General features: G+C 37.3%; 1 protein-coding gene across 1 annotated transcript in view; it reads right to left on the bottom strand.

Annotated features, from left to right (window-relative positions):
• Positions 1 to 21,039, bottom strand: part of LOC141060642 (dynein axonemal heavy chain 3-like) — a 2,648,786-nt gene that overhangs the window by 2,088,372 nt on the left and 539,375 nt on the right. The window contains exons 10-13 of the mRNA XM_073556958.1: positions 14,163 to 14,267; positions 10,479 to 10,609; positions 9,824 to 10,019; positions 6,408 to 6,611 (exon numbers count right to left, since the gene is read on the bottom strand). Of these exons, the coding sequence (XP_073413059.1) occupies positions 6,408 to 6,611; positions 9,824 to 10,019; positions 10,479 to 10,609; positions 14,163 to 14,267 (636 nt within the window). The remainder of the gene's footprint in view (positions 1 to 6,407; positions 6,612 to 9,823; positions 10,020 to 10,478; positions 10,610 to 14,162; positions 14,268 to 21,039) is intronic.

Here is a 21,039-nt window from a genome sequence, read left to right as displayed (position 1 = left end):
AGATCGCACAGCTCCATTTCTCGTCGGGCGCTTCCTGCTGGCGCCGACGAGCGACGCATGGACGCGGACTGGAGGACGTCAGGATCGCCTAGTCAGAAAGGTAACGACCGCTGTATCGCTGCTGCATCGCTGTGATATCTGCCTGTGTGGCAGCTCACTAGCGACCATTTAGCGATGCACCAGCGATCCTGAACGGGTCGTATCGTGGTCGGGATCGCTGGTGCATCGCTAAATGTAAAGGGGCCTTTAGCTAGTTTCTAGTGGTCATAACCATACTACATATTGGGATAGGATCTTGGAGATGGGAATACCCCTTTAAGGGAGTTGTTCTACAATTATAATGTATTATCTTGTCATCTCTCCACAGGATGAATGATAAGATTGTTCATGAGAATGATGATAAAAAGTCTATTGTTTAATAGTGCAAAATACTACTACTCTATGGAAAGTCTTTTGGGCTAAATAAGATAGCTTAGTAGGCTTTCTCAATTAGTCCATTAAATGTTGAATACTGCTCCTTGTCAAACAGATTAAATGGGACCTGTGTTCTCAAGATCACCAGTAGTTCCAGTGTTGAGACCCCCAAAGATGAAAAAGGTATCACCTATACTGTAGATAGGTGATAAGTTGTGATTGAGGGACAATTCCTTTAAGTTTACAATGGTCAGGGCATGGGTGTAAATGCAGTCACAGAAGGTGCTGAAGGGTCCAAAAGTCAAGATGGTTTATCATTGGGAAGAAAATCCATCAGAAATAGACACACATTAAAAATGTCAGATGACTAAGGGAATGGGCCACCTTACAAGACAATTTATACAGCTGGCTTTAAGTTCAATGGAAGCAATATGGTTCCCTTTCTGGATTTTGCAAACAGACAGAATGGAATAAATTAACTATATAGTGTGCTATAGCTTTGTAATAGAAAAACAAGAATTCCACTATTAAAAATATATGTTATAGAATTATTCCTCCCAAAAAGTTTGGAATTTTTAATTATACAATTGCTATACTATGTGCTTTAACAATTATTTATTATCACGCGGAACTTTGTTTTGCTTTTCTCTGGATTAAATGGATAAGTCTGTAAAACTCTTAAGTTTTTTTTTACCTTGAGGGCTATTTATATGGATACACCTAAATAAAATGGAAATGGTTGGTGATATCAACTTCCTGTTTGTGACACATTTTGTGTTTGTGAAACTTTTCAAGATGGGTGGTGACCATGACGGCCATTTTGAAGTCGGCCATTTAAGATCCAACTTTATTTTTTCCAATGGGAAGAGGGTCATGTGACACATCAAACTTATTGAGAATTTCACAAGAAAAACAATAGTGCGACTGGTTTTAACCTAACTATATTCTTTCATGAACTGTTTACAAGTTTATGACCACTTATAAAATGTGTTCAAAGTGCTGCTCATTGTGTTGGATTGTCAATGCAACCCTCTTCTCTCATTCTTGACACACTGATAGCAACACCACAGAAGAAATGCTAGCACAGGCTTCCAGTATCCATTGTTTCAGATGCTGCACATCTTGTATCTTCACAGCATATTCAATTGCCTTCAGATGACCCCAAAGATAAAAGTCTAAGGGGGTCAGTTTGGGAGACATTGGTGGCCATTCAACTGGCCCACAATGACCAATCCACTTTCCAGGAAACTGTTCAAGTAGGATGCTCAGACCTGACATCCATAATTGATGGTATGGTGTGGTATATGAGGTACAAAGATAGTGGGGTCATTCTTCATCAAAGGAAACCTCAATACTACTGGATATCTGAAATTTCTACATGATGATGTGTTGCTCTCTTTATGCGCTGAAGATGGCATGTTCCCTGAGTTTTTTCAGAAAGATGGTTCACCACCACATTAAGGGTGTCAGGGCCAAGCATTCCTACAAGGAATCTGACCCCCTTAGACTAGCATTTCTTCTGCAGTGTTGCTATCAGTGTATTAAGAGGGGGAGAAGAGGGTTGCATTGACAATCCAACACAATGGGCAGCACTTTGAACACATTTTATAAGTGGTTATAAACTTGTAAATAACTCAAGAAAGAATAAAGTTACGTTAAAACCAAGCACACCATTGCTTTTCTTGTGAAATTCTCAATAAGTTTGATATGTCAAATGACCCTCTTCCCATTGGAAAAAATAAAGTTGGGTCCAAAATGGCCGACTTCAAAATGGCTGCCATGGTCATCATTCATCTTGAATAGTTTCCCCCCATATACTAATGTGCCACAAACAGGAAGTTGATATCACCAACATTCCCATTTTATTTAGGTGTATCCATATAAATGGCCCCCTCTGTATAATATTTTATTATTGTTATTGTACAGTTTTTTATTATGATAACTAGTAAACTGCACTTATTATTACTTTGATATATGAAACTTGTAAACTCTTTCATTTATGAATGAGTCTTTGTTACAATTAGTCAAAAAACAAGAGTTCTTTTTCGGTCTTACAAACTTACATTGTTCCTCTTATAATTTGAAAAAAGGCTAACAAGTCCACTGAAGAAATGGCATGTGTTTCCACGAAGGATGCAAGACTTTAAGCCTAGTTAAGTAATCCACTCATTAAGATTCAAAAAGAAAAGTCCATTTCGATGGGAAAGTCATTTTTTGCTTTAATTTGTGCTTGTCATAAAGTGACATTGCTTAAGAATAAGGCTTTACATAATCTTTATGGCTTTTGCTAGACAAAAAGCTCACTAATTGACAGGTGAAATGTGCATTTTACGCACAAATCTTAAAATTTTAAGTCACTCACTGAAATGCCAATTAAAAAAAACCTTGTCTTGTCTTACCAATACATATAAAAGAAAAATAGGCAAAAAATGGAAATACTCAAGTATTGAGATGCGATTCATATGTTTTCAGCAAAACATACATTGAATGGTTGATACTGATGTACAAAAACAGAACAAATTAGGAAAAGCTAGAATTTTGAAGGGTGTGGGCACATGTATGCATTAAAAAGTGAATGTACTACAAGAACTATTATCTATTCTCTAGGTCTGTACACATGGACAAGAAATACTGTTGTGTGCATGTGCCCTTAAACTAATTTGAGTTGCATGTGTGCAAATATCACATACAGAAAAACACTACCAATCACTACGTGCCACTTTATGTTCCCTTTTTATGATGCCACATTACAGTTTTCTTAGTATATGTAATAGAGAAATACAATCTCAGTAATGTACTGTCCAAGGAAGGGAGCCCCATCTTTTAGTTCATATGTAGTCCAACAAATGAAATCTCCGTATAAAATTAGACAGGGATATTGTAGATCTCCATACAGATGTACAACTAAAGGCTAAAGTGGAGCCATAATACACTCCTCTGCATGAGCTCTAAAGCAAATTTTGTATATACTTTTGGACACAAACATTGTGATAAGAACTTAACTTTAGTTTTTGATATAGTAAATTCCTAAGCTTTCTAGATAGTTTTACCCATTTCTCATAAAATCATTGTGGATAGGCTGAAAAGCACAGGAGTGAGGACACAAATAAAAAGAAAGTGTTGGAAATGGAAGATGAATATTACTATTAAGATTTGCTCACAGCGCAAGGATCTGCTGTTGCAGCATATTACAGTACCGATGAAATGTACAGTGTTTACCAAATCTCGATAAGCTGGCTCGTGATATTCTTCTGTCAATAAACCATTGACATTGTAGCTTAAATGTACTAAAATGTTTTATTACTTAAGGTAACCATATTAGTGTGTTTAGAGCTCTCAATTAGAGTTGGCGCGAATCGATTCCCAGTCAAGTGGCCACATTAGTATTCAAGATGGGAGCCCTGAGCACTCCTCATTACCACCCAACATTTGCAGCTTTTTTTCATTAGCTGACCTGGTGTTATGTCATAATTGGAAGTCTGGCTAATTAAAAGAAAAAGAAAAACAAAGAAGAAAAACTGTAGAATCTGGGAAGTAGTGTCAGGTTCCAATTCAGCCACCTCAGATTACTGATGTAACCAATCGACCAAGCCCTTTGAATTAATATACACCAGCTCTACTCTTTATATTTTCACAAATACCTACAGTTCTTCTAGAAGAAGTAAAAATGGCAAATAAAAATTTTATCAGGAATATTAAAAAAAATATTTACATGAAGCTGATTGATGTGAAAAGTTAAAAACATTTAAATTAACAGTAAATTATTATTATGGATATTCATGCTGCCAATTTGTGGCATTTTCTATTTTTATGCTTAATAATTCTCTCTAAAAATTGCTTGCCATATCACCTACTAGCAAACTGCAACTTTAGGCCAGTGAAGCACCAAATGTAAAAATGTGTGACTTTTTGCAACTTTTCAATAATTTGGGAACCAGTTTATACCTAAATGTACCATGGACTAATTAATGAATGTGGACTATAATTTGATAAAAGTCAAGCAAAGGGAGAAAATAGGTAACACCGGAAGAAAATTCTGCTGGGCAAGCTTGTTGACTGCACACCACCTTGTTGAGCGTGAGTTACGGGTCTTTTCCCACTTAGGCTACTTTCACACATCAGTTTTTTGCCGTCAGGCAGGATCCGGCTATTTTTAGAAAAAACGGATCCGGCATAAATTTTGGAGAACTGAAGAAACGGATCCGTTTTTCTGCCGGATCCGTCTAGCAGGTTATATCTGTTTCCTGGGGGCTGGCCAATTGGATCTGAGCATGCGCAGACTTAAAAAAAACGGATCCGGTGGCTGGATCCGTCTTTTTCTGGATCCGGCGCATTCCGGTGCCCATAGACTTTCATTGTGGCAAAAAGCCGGAGGCGTCGGATCCGGCGCTTCCGGCTTTTTCGCCGGAGACAAAAAACGTTACAGTAGCCGTTTTTTCCAGACGCCGGAATGAGACAAGTAGCCGGATCCGGCAAAAAATGGATGAAACGCAATGCCATCCGGCGCGATCCAGCGCTAATGCAAGTCAATGGGGAAAAACTGGATCCGGCATTGCATTTCGCCGGATCCGGTTTTACAAAAAAAGCCGGATCGCGCCTGACGGCGAAAAACTGATGTGTGAAAGAGGCCTAATGTATAGAAAGAGATCAGTTAAGTGAACCAGAGAGGGTGTCTCAGGGCATCATTCAGTGGTCTGCTCTTCTCCCTTTCTCTGGCTCATTTTTCAAGCTATGCTTTTTCTTAAATAGCATGGTTTGAGCAGCATACAACTTTTTACAGACTCCCTTTACATATTCTGTAAAGCTGTTACAAAATATGACATCAAGATTGTCTTATGAGATGGAGCAAAAGACAATATACCTTTAAGGTAAAAGGAGACCATACTTATACCAGAATGGCGCCACTAGGCAATGCACCTTGTATTGTATTGTAAGTGTAAGCATGAGGATATTTCTGAGAAAAAAAAAACTTTTCATTTCTGAACAAATGTTTTATAGGTTATGTAAGTTCTCTCCCAACACATAGGCAGTAAAAGTGAAAGAAAAGTGCAGTTTTACCTTATATACTTCTGACAATTGTGGTGGTTTGGGCAGACATATGAGTATAACAAATAGAATAAATTAAAAGTAATCTAATTTTGACAAATATGTTGTAATGCAAAATATATATTATGTCTTCCAGTGTTGATTACGTGTATTTTTAATATCACATATATACATGACATTATTGTTCATCTTGTAGGGAAGGCTTAAAAGTAAAGGGGTTTTCTTTCATGATGAAGATTATGCCATAAAGAATAAACAAACAAATGTGTTTGTCAAATATTTGCATGTGTTATGATATCTTTTTCCTATTCAACTTCCACAAGGATGCTTCATTGCCATCTGTATTTACGGCTCGGCAAATGGGCTTGATTTCTAGCACAGATTTAGTGCCAGGATTTCGCTAAGAATGACAGAAGTTAGTGTTGCGTGACACTGTCAACATACATATTTATGCTTTGTGTGGAAATAATGATTTGTAATTCAAACCATCAAAGGGATTTTTTTATCCGTCTTGCAGACTAAGAGCCATTAGAAGAAAACAAAGAGCGCTGTCACATCTTTCACGTCAGCCATGTACCTCATATACAACACTTACAAGAAGAAATAAATGCAGATTATCATTAAACTGTCAACATAAGCCATTCTGATAAAAGTGCTTTAGCTATTGATAGACTGAGCAAACAAAAAGTAACACATAGTACTACTTGGCTTTTGAGGCAGAGGAAAAGGTGATAGGACAGGTTAAAGAACACTAGATTGAAAGAGATCGAAAAAAGAGAAAAAAGGAGAGGAGACAAAGGAGACAAAGGAGAGAAGGAGAAAGAGAGAGATAGTCAAAGGGGGATGAAAGATTTGTGGTTATGTAGTCACCTTAAAAATCACACAATATAAATATTTCAGCATCTTTACTAAGGTTGATATAAAAGTTATATGTAGATTAGACATACCATAAATAAAAAAGCAAGATGAGGTTTCACTGGGTACCAAAGACTGTCAGATGGATGATTCCCTTCATAGTGATTCCCTTCAGAGTAAGTTTCAATCATTTCCACCAGGTCAGTTAGAGAGGTCTCTACTATATGTCTTTGAAGATTGGACATTAGAGTTGACAAGCTACAAAATAAATGATCCATTTTCTTTCTCCGTAAATCCTGATGGAAAAAAATGATACAGAGATGAAAATCGCCATTTTGCCATTACTCTACTTCCAAGACAATTATATATATAATATATATAAATTTAACGCATGCTATGAAAATATATATATATAAATTTATATTTATATCTCTAAAACACCTAAAGTTAAAGATTACACATTTTCCTTTTTTTATTTTCAAAATTTCAAAATGGAAAATGGGTTGATGCAAAAGTTTGATCACCTTGGAAAATTGTGTGCGCTGATAATTTTCAGCAAGGTTTTAGACCTTAATTAGCCTGTTAGGGTTATGGCTTGTTCATGATCCTCGTTAGGAAAGGCCAGGTCATGCAAATTTTCCAACTTTATAAAAACTCAGCCTCCTCTAACCTTGTGCCAAAAAACAGCAGCCATGGGTTCTTCTAAGCAGCTGCCTAAAACGCTGAAAATAAAAATTGTTGAGGGCAACAAAGCAGGAGAAGGCTATAAGAAGATAGCAAAGCAGTTTCATGTTGTGTTTTCCTCAGTTTGAAATGTAATTAAAAAATGGCAGTTAACAGGAACAGTGGAAGTCAAAATAAAGTTTGCAAGACAAAGCAATGTTTCAGTGAGAGTTTCTTGTGGGATTGCTAGAGAGGCAAATTAGAACCCCAGCTTGACTGTAAAAGACCTTCAGAACGATTTAGCAGATTTGGAAGTTGTGGTACATTGTTCTACTGTTCGGAGACATCTGCACAAATATGGCCTTCATGGAGGAGTTATCAAAAGAAAACCTCTCCTGCACCTTCACCATAGAATTCAGCAAAAGAACATCTTTACAAGCCTGATGTATTTTGGAAACAAGTCCTGTGGACCGATGAGGTTAAAATCAAACTCCTGGCCCACAATAATCAAGGGTATATGTGGAGAAAAAGGGCACAGAATTTCTGGAAAAGAACATGTCACCAAACAATAAGCATGGGGTGGTTCAATCATGTTTTGGTGTTGCGTTGCAGCTAATGACATGGGGAATATTTCAGAGGTAGATGGAACAATGGATTCAATAAAATTTCAACAAGTTTTTGATGCAAACATAACACGTCTGTAAAAAAGCTGAAGCTGAAAGGAGGATGGCTTCTACAAATGGATAATGATCCTAAATACACGTTAAAATCCACAGTAGACTTCATCAAAAGGCACAAGCTGAAGGTTTTACAATACCCTCATAGTCCCCTGATCTGAACATCATTGAAAATCAGTGGCTAGATCTCAAAATAGCAGTGCATGCAAGACAACCCAGGAATCTCACAGATCTGAAGAATGTTCCAAGGAAGAATGAATGAAAATCCCTCAAACAAGAATTGATAGACTCTTGTCAGGCTACAAAAAGTGTTTAAAAGCTGAGATACTTTGAAAAGGGGGTGTTACTAGGTACTAAACATGCAGGGTGCCCAAACTTGTGCATTGGCCTATTTTCCTTTTGGTAATTTTTAAAGTGTAAATGATGAAAATATATATTTTTTGCCTAAAACAGAAATGTATCATCTTTAACTGTAGGCCTTTTAGAGATCATTTCATCTTCAAATTGCTTCACTGTTCATATTAATAGTAATTTTAACCAGGGGTTCCCAAACTTTTATATGCCACTATATTTATATACATTTTTAATTTTTGTTTTCAAGATCTCACAGTATGCTCTTTGTGTCAGCCAGAAGTCTATGTAGTCTCGTTCTTACACTCCATAGAGTTACATTGTAAAAGCTACTTCTGGGTTACTCAGAGCACCATGTGACCTGGAGAATCTGCGGAGGGGAGATATCACTGTTAAGAGGAGTAGACCAGTGCTGGATACCAGAGAAGGTGGCCGTAGGTGAGTATATTAATACACTCAAACTACATTACATGTTCATATACACATAGTTAATGTAAAAAAAATATGGGAGGGTTTCTTTAAGGTGTATAAGCAGACTGACTGCAGGGTCATCATGTTAATCGTGCATCAAGATCATCAAACTTTTCTGACTTAAGCCGACCTGGACATGGGGGGGGGCATTGTATTTGTTCCCCACATAGAAAGTGAGAATCTATTTATGTTTATTTGGTGAAGGTGGTCACATTAGATCTTATTAGCTATCACTCTTTTTTCCTCTTTTTCTTGTTTAGCTATGTAGATATAGTATATGTAATTCCTAATAGATATTGTAATTTGCACCAAGTGACTGGATCAGTTCATAGAGAAAACTTGAGTGGAGTAAAATAGACCTGACAGCTAACAGTGCTGCAGTTTTTAGGGCATTTATGATATATCCAGCTGAATTGGTGTCAATGACTAATTAAATATCCATAATGGGGAACCATATAATTTATCCATTTTTGTAAAGATTCTGGGTAGGTTATAAAGGACACTTACATGGGCCCCTCCATGACTAAGAAGTACAGGGTGCATTCACATGTTATCATTTGCTTGTGTTACTCTTCAATCTTCTTGAGATAGAAAGGTTTAGTTAGTAATGCGCAACTTGAGCTTTTTATAGATACTCTTATTTATTTAGCATGATTTGGCAGGTGATAGACCTTCTCCAAGAGTGAATAATGGAGGAACAATTACAAATTTAGAGGTCTACTAATAGATATCAGTCTATTTTTTTAAAGGTCTTCAGCTCGATTTTGAGTCATGACTTGATAGATGAACAATCTGTAGGAAGATCAATCTTGCTCAAGCCTAGATAGGTCCAGCAGGCTTTTATTTGCCATTATTTTGATTGCATCAAGCCAACGGGTTGCTGGTTTTCCTCTTCACCTTGTGCCTTCTATTTTTCCTACTGCATGATTGCTCTCTTCATAAGTGTCCAAAGTAGCCAGCCAAGTCATAGCTTCATGATCCTTGCTTTGAGTGACATGTCTCACTTAATTTGATTGTTCTTCAATCAGTCTATAGTATCATACAATTGACAATAGTTGATATTTATATAACACAAAGCTTTTATTTTTGTAGACCTGCATACATGTATAAGATTATCATATTCCTTTGTCCATGTAGAGAAAAGTTATTCATTAACACTTCAATGTAAGCCTCTGTGTAAACCAGCCAACATTGTTCAAACAGAACTATTGTCCTTTTTAATATTAAATTATATATAAATTAGCTCATTTTTTAATGAGAGATTGCAAAAATATCTTTTACCCCTTTATCTTGTAGTATCACAACAGGGTGTAGTAATTTTGATGTAGATGTGACATTAAGCTCACCTCGTCCTCCGGCATTATAGATTCTATGTCATCTCTATTTTGTCCCACAATATCACAACACTCCTTGATCCATGTTTCTTGTAAAAGTTTAGCCCTCTTTTGGACCAGGCTATTTATGAGTATAACAAGCTTGTTCATTGATATTGGTACACTTTTCAGGAGTATTTCGACATCAACAAGGCTAAAAGTCACGTAACTGAAATCAAAACAGTTAAAACAGATTTAAATACAATAGAATGATAGTACAGTAGCACAGACCCCCCCCCCGTCATCAAGGCATATTTAAGTCTCAGACATTAAAATATGATATCCATCTGCTCACTACAGAGCATGGTACAATTATCTAGTTACTGGCAATACATCCTATATTTAAGTGAGTCAAAGAAGTTAGAAAATCAGCATGAGAACATTAGTGATCAGTCATGAAGTGGAAGGTCAAAATGAGTGATTATAGTCATTTACAGTATGTGAAGCCTGCTCACTGAGTACATGTGGTGAAGCAGATGGGTTAAGCCTTAACAGGTGCTTCTTGTCTTTGGCAATACTTAATAATTCATATATTAGCTACTGCATTTTCCTATCTTCCATTTACCATAGAATGGCAGACTGCTATAGTAGAAATAGTAGCCTAACGCTATAATCATTAATAACATACTTTCTATGGAAGTGAAGAAGAATCTTGGTCATGACAGGGCGAGTGATGTGCAAGCTTTTCATCAATTTGACACGTGCCACATTAACACTTTTATGCCAAGGAAAACGATCCCATCCAGCACTGTTAGACATCTTGATGCAAAACAAAAAATGATTGCCACAACTTAAAAATATTGCATTTTGACCATTTTAATAAAACATTTTATATCATGTAACTCAAAGGTTTTTTTTATCAAGACATAAAGTTGTGTGAAAAAATGTTTGCACCTTCCTTACTTCCTATTCTTTTGCATGTTTGTCACACTTAAATGTTTCAGATCACCAAACAAATTTAAATATTAGACAAAAATAACATAAGTAAATACAAAATGCAGTTTTTAAATGAAGGTCTTTATTATTAAGTGAAAAATAAAACCAAATCTACCGGACCATGTGTAAAAAAAGTGATTGCCCCCTAAACCTAATAACTGATTGGGTCACCCTTATCAGCAACAACAATGAGTCATTTCAATACTCTGGAGGAATTTTGGCCCACTCTTATTTGCAGAATTGTTGTAATTCAGCCACATTGGAGAGTTTCCGTTCATGAACCACCTTTGTAAGGTCATGCCACAGCGACTCAATCGGATTAAGGTTAGGACTTTGACTAGACCACTCCAAAGTCTTAATTTTGTTTTTCTTAAGCCATTCAGAGGTAGACTTGCTGGTGTGTTTTGGATCACTGTCCTGCTGAATAATCGAAGTGCACTTCAGCTTGAGGTCACAAACAGATGGCTGGGTATTCTCCTTTAAGATTTTTATGGCAGACAGCAGAATTCATGGTTATATTTACCACAGCAAGTCTGCAAGGTCCTGAAGCAGCAAAACAGCCTCAGTCCATCATACTACCACCATCATATTTTACTGTTGGTATAATGTTCCTTTTCTGAAATGTTCAACTTTTTTCTCTTAAGTCCACAGAGTATTTTCCCAAAAGTCAGGGGGATCATCAAGATCTTATTTCTCAGCAATGATTTGCATCTTGGAATTCTGCCACACAGACCATTTTTTCCCAGTCTCTTTCTTATAATGGAGTCATGAACACTGACCTTAATTGAGGCAAGTGAGACCTGCAGTTCCTTGGATGAAGTTGTGGGGTCTTTTGCAACCTCTTGGATGAGTCGTTCCTGTGCTCTTGGGGTAATTTTGGTCGGCCAACTACTTCTATGAAAGTTCACCACTGTTCCATGTTTTTGCCATTTGTGGATAATGGCTCTCACTTTGGTTCGCTGGCGTCCCATAGCTTTAGACATGGCTTTGCAACCTTTTCCAGACTGATAGATCTCAATTACTTAGTTTCTCATTTTTTCCAGAATTTCTTTGGATCACGGCATGATGTCTAGCTTTTGAGTAATTTTGGCCTACTTCACTTTGCCAGCCAAGTCCTATTTAGGTGACTTCTTGATTGAGAACAGGTGTGGCGGTAATCATACCTGGATGTGGCTAGGGAATTTGAACTCAGCTTCCCAAATATGTGATAAATCCCAGTTATTTTAAGTTTTAAGAGAGGGGGAATCACTTTGTCCTGTAGGTGTGGATTTCGTTTTTCCCTTAATAATAAAGACCTTCATTTAAAAACTAGATTTTGTGTTTTTGCATGTGATATATTTTTCTAATATTTAAATTTGTTTGGTGATCTGAAACATTTAAATGTGAAAAACATGCAAAAGAATAGGAAATCAGGACAGGGCAAACTCTTTTTCACACAACTGTATATTATGAAAGGCAAATAAAAAAAAATCTGATATTTACTATAAGGCTGCGTTCACACGTTGCGTTTTTTTGCATTTTTGCGGCAGTTTTTAAAGCGCGATTTTGCCACGAAAATGCAAAAAAACAACATCCCATGCAATCCTATGGGATTCTGCAATACTGTGCTAATGCTGCGGATTTTTCCGCGGCAGAATCGCATCATGGAAAAATACGCAGCATGCTCATTATTTTGACGAATTGCGGCGATTCTGCCCACATAGGAATGCATTGTTCTGCTTACTTTCCACATGTGGCTTTGCCCACTATGCGAAAAGTAAGCAGAACATTTGCAGATGGTACCCACGGTCCGGAGGAGAGGAGACTGTCCTCCAGGATCTGGGTACCATATCCTTGTAAAGAATAGAATTAAAATAAAAAATCGGGTTATATTCACCTTCCGATGTCCGGCGCAGCGTCCCGAGGCTTCAGCGATAAAAGCGGCAGGTCCCATTCCCAGTGATGCATTGTGATAATGACCTTTGCTGATGTAGCGGTCTCGTGACACTGTAGCGGTCTCGCAAGACTGCAACATCATCAAAGGTCATTGCCTCAATGCATCACAGGGAACGGGACCTGCCGGCAGCATCGCGATGATCGGGGATGCTGCACGTGACGTCGAAAGGTGAGAATATAACGATTTTTTTTTTTACATTATTTTTAACATTAGATCTTTTTCCTACTGATGCTGCATAGGCAGCCTCAATAGTAAAAAGTTGGTCACACTAGTCAAACACTATGTTTGACGAGTGTGACCAACCTATCAATCAGTTTTCCAAGCGATGCTCCAGATCGCTTGGAAAACGCTAGCATTCTGCAAGCTAATTACGCTTGCAAATTGCTAGTTTTTCTGTGGGAAAATCGCGGGAATTTAAAATGCAGTTTTCCCGTGGAATGGAATTCCGGAATTCCCGCGGTAACTTCCGCGGGAGTTCCGCAACGTGTGAACTTAACCTAATTGTAAATTATAATATGCATAAAGTCTTTATTTGTTTAGCAGATTAAGATATTCTGGATTATTTTACATTGATAAGTCCAATATCATAAGTTTGATAGCAAAAAAAGGGAAGCAATACAATGATGGATTGCATATTATATTCTAAGCAAAATAGACGCTAATGTAACTTTGTGTTGACTGTAGAACTCATAGAAATAGCTATCAGAAGTGATATCCTATAATTTAAATGACAATGCTCAATGTATATGCTGCCTGACAGCTCTTCTTTCCCAGCTCTCTCTGTGACTGCCACTCTTCTCATTTCAATGAAATCACCCTGCCCGCCTGTCTCCTTCTTTCCTTTGTCACTTTCTATCATCATGACCACAGCGTTTTTATTACTGCCACCATTCCCCTTTCGTTTTGCACATTTCAGATGTGTATCTACAGCGTACATAGAAGGATCACATTAACAGGAGAGGTGATAAATGTGAGAAATGTGATGGCAGTGCTATACCACCTATCTATGCAGTCTACTGAGAATAGAAATGCTCTGGTAAACCATTGTAAGAGCTCCATCAAATACAATGCTCCCACAGGGCCAGCTCTATTACAAATATAAGTCTTATTTGTTCCAACCATAAGGCCCACTTTTTTTCTGCAACCCACAATAGCTTTGTAACTTCAGCTGTGAAACCTCATTATCAAGCAGAGAAATGACCTGTGTCTGGCCCCAAAAAAAAAAACGCAATTTTGGACCTTTTTTTAGACACATAATTTCTTTCATCTCAAACAAAATCTATAGACATTCATTACTCTGCCAAACAAAGTATGTATCCACTAGGAGTTTATTTACACAGAGTAAAATCTCTTGACAAATTGCTGAAAATCCCTGAAAAGACAACTGTGTATTTTAAGAAGCAAAATGTTTCAATATGGAAAAGGAAAACAAAATTGTACCTTTGGGATAATTTCAATTCCAAGCCTCTGTTGCTCCAATGAGTCCAATAGTATGTAATCAAGCATTGATTTCTTTATGGCATATGTATAGTTTTCCTCTGCCTCCTGTGAAAAATTAAAAAAGCTCAACAGGAAATGAAGGCGCCATATTCAGCTGGTCTCTTTAAAAGGAAGTTATCATAAGAAAATGACCTATTGCTTAAATCCTTTATTTACATGCCATATACTTTTAAAACATTATTGCCATATACTGTATATGTACAAAAACAAAAAGCAGCAGTCCACTGAAGAATTTGAAAAACTATGGCTTAATAGCTCACGGGAGCTCAGCAATGTTTTTGTTCAAACAGTATATACAGTATAACACTATATATATATATATGGTGACAGGGTCACTGGTGTCGTACATAAGGGGAGATATGTGTCACAAAGATTGCTTTCCTGGGTGATGTGAAAGCCATAAGTGTTTTCTGTTTTCTTCAGCATGATATGTGCTGAGAGCAATCCAGTTGCTACATGGGCATGGCTTTCATGGTGGTTAGGTCAGAGATGGGTGGGATGCCTCACCACCATATTTCAACCTTCAGGGTGTGGCTGGAGGGCAGTTAAATGTCCAACCAGTTATTTTTTCTAAGACCATGTGTGTGGAGGAAAGCAAGCCTCCGGATTGCAATAGCTGCCATATGTGTTGTCCCAGAGGACCTGGGCAGGACGGTGTATGAACTGTTTACTTTCATTTGAGCCAGACAGGCTGTTTTTCTGTTACCATTTTGGTTTTTTTTTGGTTTATGAGGCAATAAACCACAGAGAGACTTTAACCACCCATGTGCCTGAGTCTACCTCGAGGAGCAGCTAAGCCTGTCAACCCCTCACTATAGATATATATTGTTTGGTTTATCTAAGATTTTCTGTTTCCAAGTAGGAACAGCATATGCCGAACGCCACAACCAAGTAGCGGAATTGTATACAGGAACATCTGCACAGCATATGGGCTAAGTCCCCTAAGTCCAGGTGGGAGACCCCAGAGAAAGTTATGGAGAATGAAAGGGCTAAAATCCTGTGGGACATGAAGATCCAGACAGATAAGCAGGTGTTGGCTAACCAACCAGACATTGTGATAGTAGACAAAGATCAGAAAACAGCAATGATAATAGATGTGGCAGTGCCAAGTGACAGCAACATCAGAAAGAAGGAATATGAGAAGCTGGATAAATACCAGGGCCTCAAAGAAGAACTGGAAAGATGTGGAAGGTGAAGGCAACAGTGATTCCAATGGTGATAGGAGCATTTGGAGCAGTGACCCCTAAGTTGGGAAAATGGCTACAACAGATCCCAGGAGCAACATCTGAGCTCTGTCCGGAAAAGCGCAATGCTGGGAACAACTAAGATCCTGTGCAGAACCCTTAAACTCCCAGGCCTCTGGTAGACGACGCAAAAATGAGAAAGGACAACAAAGATCAACCCCATTGGGGGGTGAGAAGGAAGTTTTCATGTGTGTAGATAGATAGATCTTGCTATTATTACATGCTTCCTATCCTCCTGAAAGGAAGCGCATTCAGCAGGCCTCCCTTCACAATGACCTTTGCAAACAGACAATATATATTAGATGCTTCTATACAAAATGTAAGGTGGGGTCTGAACACTGTGCCTATAAACATGAGTTGATTACTGAAACGGCAGGAAGTTTTACTTTGAATACATATTGTGATATGTAAAAAATGACAAAAATTTCAAAAAATAAAATATGATTTACACAACAACCTAATTTAAAAAATATCTAATTTTCTGACTGTAGATTCTCTTTAAGGAGAGCTGTTACCTCCGCCATGTTGCCTCAAGATTGATACATTCAGCCAGGGAGATTCTTCTCTGTACTAATGATGGGTAAACAGCCTGAGACAAGCTGTAAATGAATTTCTCAAGTGGCATTGCAAGGATCGTTTAGGGTTTGGACATTGACTTATAGGTTAGCTACCTTTTCTAATATCTTGTATTTGCGAGATAGCTTCTTTCATTTTTAGCTCTTTGTGATCCCTAACCATTAGCATTTGCTTTTCAATGTGCAGATGAAAAAAAGACTAACAAAGTGAAAACCTAAGTTATTGTCTTATTACCCACAAAACTGCAGATAAGTCAGTATATAAAACAAGTGCAGTATTTAGTTTTCAAACATTTTATTTTACATTTTTTTCTTACATTTAACAAATAAATTTAATTCATTTTGTTCAACATTGTGAACAAAATTTCACAAAATTGAAGCTTCTAAGATATGTGTTCAGTTTCTTTTAAAGCGAACCTGTCAGCAGGATTTTGCTAAATAAATAGAAACTGTCAGGTTGGCCGTGTTACACTGATTAAAACAATACCTTTGGTGAAGAAATTCGTCTTGTGGTTCTTGCGTTTGCCCATGCTCTAGGAAGGGAATGTAGGCAGAGTCTTATGGTGCTGTGGACCTACCCACAGGCCGCCCTGAAGTACAAACATGTTCCTCATCATAAAGACAGACTGTGCTTTGGGGTGGCCTGTGAGCAGCTCTTTCCTTGATTTCTCTGACCTAGAGCAGGAAGAAAAGACTACAGTCCTGTCCCAAAGCACAAGAATCTCATTAACTGAAAACTTCTAACACTGTTTACACAAGAACCACAGGATGGATTTCTTCACCCCAGGTATCATTTTGATCTTTATATCATAACCAACCTGAAAATACCTGTAGTTTACTTAGCAAAATCTGCAGACAGGTTCACTTTAAGTTAAATTGTTACACTTTTGTCCATGAAACAGTTGCACTGTGATAACACATTTATGGTCAGATCCAAGAAAATTATGATGCATTGAAAGTAGACCTCCTAAGGTTGCACCTGTAAATCTGTGCACCCCAACATAAAGGCAAACAGAATTATAACAAGGAATCCTAGATTGTGAGTATAAAATGCTATTTATACATATTTTCTATATTTCCAAAGAATAGTAAGAAACCAGATCGCCATTTACAGTTCCCCATCATGAGAAATTGCAAAAAATCCTGCATTTAGACACATCCCAGCTAATAAGCTGAGTTCCTATAATGCCCAAGGGCAATGGGGGGACTTTATCAAATGCTTTACACCAGAATTTTTGAGCATTGTTGTAATTTTTAGTTTTAGACACATTTTAAGTCCATTATTTTATTTTGAACTAGTCAAAAGAGGCAGGTTCATATATTTACGATTTGCAACTTTTAAAAAATGTTCCAAAGTAGAGAGATGACATAAAAACTGAAAAAAATGTTCTAAGCGGGAGTCTTTCATCTAAAACTGTGCCAAATGCATCATTGTCTTACACGTTGATAAATTTGCTAGAAATAATGGCAACACGGGCAGAAGCAAAGCTTCCTCTTATGATACATTCCTCCCAATAGATTTTTTCACTACCCAAAGTAAAGGCATCATTTCTGGTGGAAAGCTTTCACTTTCCAGAATTTATTTGACCACAGAAACTCTGTGTTGACATTTTGACAGTGAGGAACGCTGTTAGAGTTTAGCTCTGAGGCTTGCAGAATTGTGAATAGGGCTCTGAAATATAATACAGGCTTTAATGCAATATTCATAGAAGTAATGTGATGTATTTGCAAAGTTACCCAACTTTTAAAGGAAATTGATTCATTGTGTAAAATGTAAAATGGTGCTCTAATGTGAACATATGCTTTTAATGAGTATATTAATGGAAAAACTATTACAGGCAATGGAGATTTATCCTATAAAACTTTATTGTTCAAAAATGGAGCATCTCTAGTTTTCGGACTACTAAAACATTTCACAAAGTCTACAGCAGTATGTAAGGTGTATTCACAATATACAGATGCATCCATTCTTAATTTTCACTGAATTGTGTTACTAATCTGCATTTTAAGATTTTACACAATACCAATTGCATTCAATCTATGGTTTGGTGAAGCATAGGTAGATGATATTCAATAAATGGCATGTGTCACACTCATTTGGTAAAAAATGTATACACTTAATAATGTATAGTTCATAAAGGTATTGTCTTATCTTATTAAACCCTTAGTGACAGAGCCAAATTTTAATAATCTGACCAGTGTAACTTTATGTGGTAATAATAAAGTAACTTGGCACTCAACTGAATGATCCTTTTTGAAAATAAGTTTTTATTGTGGCAGTCACAAAGGACGTTTCGGCCTATAATTGGCCTTCGTCAGTCTGCTGTAATTCATACAAAACAACATACAGAAGACAAAATAAAAATTATATCCTCAAATTGGTACCATAGAGTAACATATGTGTTTACATTTCATATATACAGACTTAAAAAATAGTTAAGCACAATAACCTGTGGAGGCATACACAGAAAACCAGGTGGGGGGAGAAAGAAAAAATAGAAAATGGTGGCCTACCCGACTGCTGCAGATGATGAAGCTAAAAGTGGAGAATTATATAAGATCCTATAGTGAAAGAAAGTGCTTTGAGATTGTGTAGTTGAGTTAGCATGGCAATAGAGTGCAGTACTGGAGAAGTCATACCTATTACAAGGCAGTTATTTTGGAGGTTACTGCAATGACCAACTGTCTATGACACGTGTAATGCTCTATCAAATATAAAGAGATGAGTGAATAATTAGTAGTAGCTCATTATGGAAAGAGAGAAAGATAAAGAGATAAAAAAATAAAAAAAGTTTTTTAAATATACATCTGGTGAATCTGGAAGAAATTGGAACAGGCAATGGAGCTTAAGTCTCTAGGGGCTTTATGCCTGTAAGAGTTTATGCCTAAAAAATGGAAATGCACCGATATAAAGTATAAGTATTAAAAAAAAAAATATATATATATATATATATAAGAGTGTCATATGAGAATTAGTACCTGGTGGGTATGGGTTAATATCCTTTGATACTTTGATATTGCCATGCTCACTCAATTACACAATCTCAAAGCACTTTCTTTCACTATAGGATCCTATATAATTCTCCACTTTTAACTTCATCATCTGCAGCAGTCGGGTAGGCCGCCATTTTCTATTTTTTCTTTCTCCCCCCACCTGGTTTTCTGTGTATGCCTCCACAGGTTATTGTTACACATTATACTTTATGATCATGGTAAATTTAGGTTCACATGTTTTGTGTTTATTTATAAAAATATCACAAATTTGACAAAAATGTTAAAAAATTAGCAATTTTCAAACTTTGCATGATTATCTTTAATTCAGATAGTCATACCATAGCAAAACTTTAATAAATAATATTTCCCACATGTCTGCTCTACATCAGCACCATTTGAAAAATGTTATTTTATTTTGTTAGCATTTTAGGAGGTTGAAACATGTAGCAGTAATTTTTAATTTTTTCATGGAAATTTGCAAAATAATTTTTTTAGGGACCTCTCCAGGTTTGAAGTGACTTTAGGGGTCGTATATATTGGAAAAATCCCAAAAATGATAGCATTTTAAAAACAGCACCCCTTGACTTATTGAAAACTGCTGTCAGGTACTTTATTAACCCTTCAGGTGCTTTTCAGGAATTAATACAAAATGGCATGATAGGAATGAAAAAGTTGATTTTTACTACCTAAATGTTGCTGACTTTTGAACAGGTCAGTGTAGCCGGCAGACTCAAAGGACGCTATTTACTCATGAATTGCCATGGCAAACATCAGGACCACACAATCATGACCTCAGAGTGCCAAATTGGATAAAGAGGGAGAAGCCACACTCTTTAAAACATTTATATGATATATTCACTATTGACAGCAGCATTTAAGGGGTTAAACGGATATGGACGGTGACAACACTGATCGTGGCTGATGCAGCAAGTTGTCAGCTATAGTGCACAGCTGACAGATGCTGGATGGTCACCTGTATGAGGATGATATTCTCTTATATCTCAGGTCAGTTAAAAGACGTATTGACGTCATTAAGGGGTTAAATGTGTAAAATTGGAAATTGCTTGTAAAAGCAAACAACTTTGCAAATATCTTCTGCATTTTCAAGAATGGAGGGATTTTTTATTCTATTGTGTATTTCTCTTTGTCAAGGCAGCAAGAGCATCCTTTAGAGCAGGTGTCCCTAACCTGTGGCTTTGGAGCCGCATGTTGCTCTCGGGCCTATGATTTGTGGCTTGTAGATGTCTTCCAGCTTGGCGCATTTGCACCATGGCTAGTAAACAACTATAAAGAGTGGGATTTTATATGGTGACTTTTGTGAATAGCACAACACAGAAGAACTGATCTGCATCACTCTATACTGGCCTTAAAGTTTAGAGATAAACAAAGTATAGTAATCTGGAGATAGATTAAATACTACCAGCCGGAGGAGGTGCTTGAATTTGGATGTGAAACTATGGTGGGAGTGCATGATGCATAAATACTGATCTGGGGTAAGGTGGGTACCCCTGGATATGAGCATACTGACTATAAGTTAGGGCAGCACAAGGTCTTGGTGTGATAGAAAACTTTGGCTGTCTTTACACTGGCAATGTTGGATTTGGGTGTTGATATTTTGAGGGGGAGGAAGCAAGATGTTACTACTCCTGGGGAGAGGGGCAGAGATATGAGTGTGGCTCACAACTCTATCAGAGCTGAATGTGGTTCTCTAGGTAAGAAAGGTTGAGGACCACTGCTTTAGAGCTTGCAAGCACTGTTCTGAAGCTCTCTGGACCACTGGATTCATCCAATGCTGCACAGACAAACTTGTCTCTGTTTACAACATGCGAGAGCACATAGTTTAAAACGAGCGGTGTAACCATACTGCCAGTCCAAACTATTTATTTTCAGGAACACACCACTCCACTGGCAAGCAGGCAGAAAAGAGGCTGTGGAAAGGTGTGCTCCTAGAGAAAGAAGAGGATGAAGCCTCTTTCAGCATGACAGACTATAAGCGATAGATCT

This window comes from Dendrobates tinctorius, unplaced genomic scaffold (assembly GCF_039654945.1).
Source record: "Dendrobates tinctorius isolate UK_male_01 unplaced genomic scaffold, ASM3965494v1 ptg000241l, whole genome shotgun sequence".
NCBI classification, from domain to species: domain Eukaryota; kingdom Metazoa; phylum Chordata; class Amphibia; order Anura; family Dendrobatidae; genus Dendrobates; species Dendrobates tinctorius.
The sequence above is the reverse complement of the archived record's forward strand: the minus strand, read 5'-3'. Positions and strand labels throughout refer to the sequence as shown.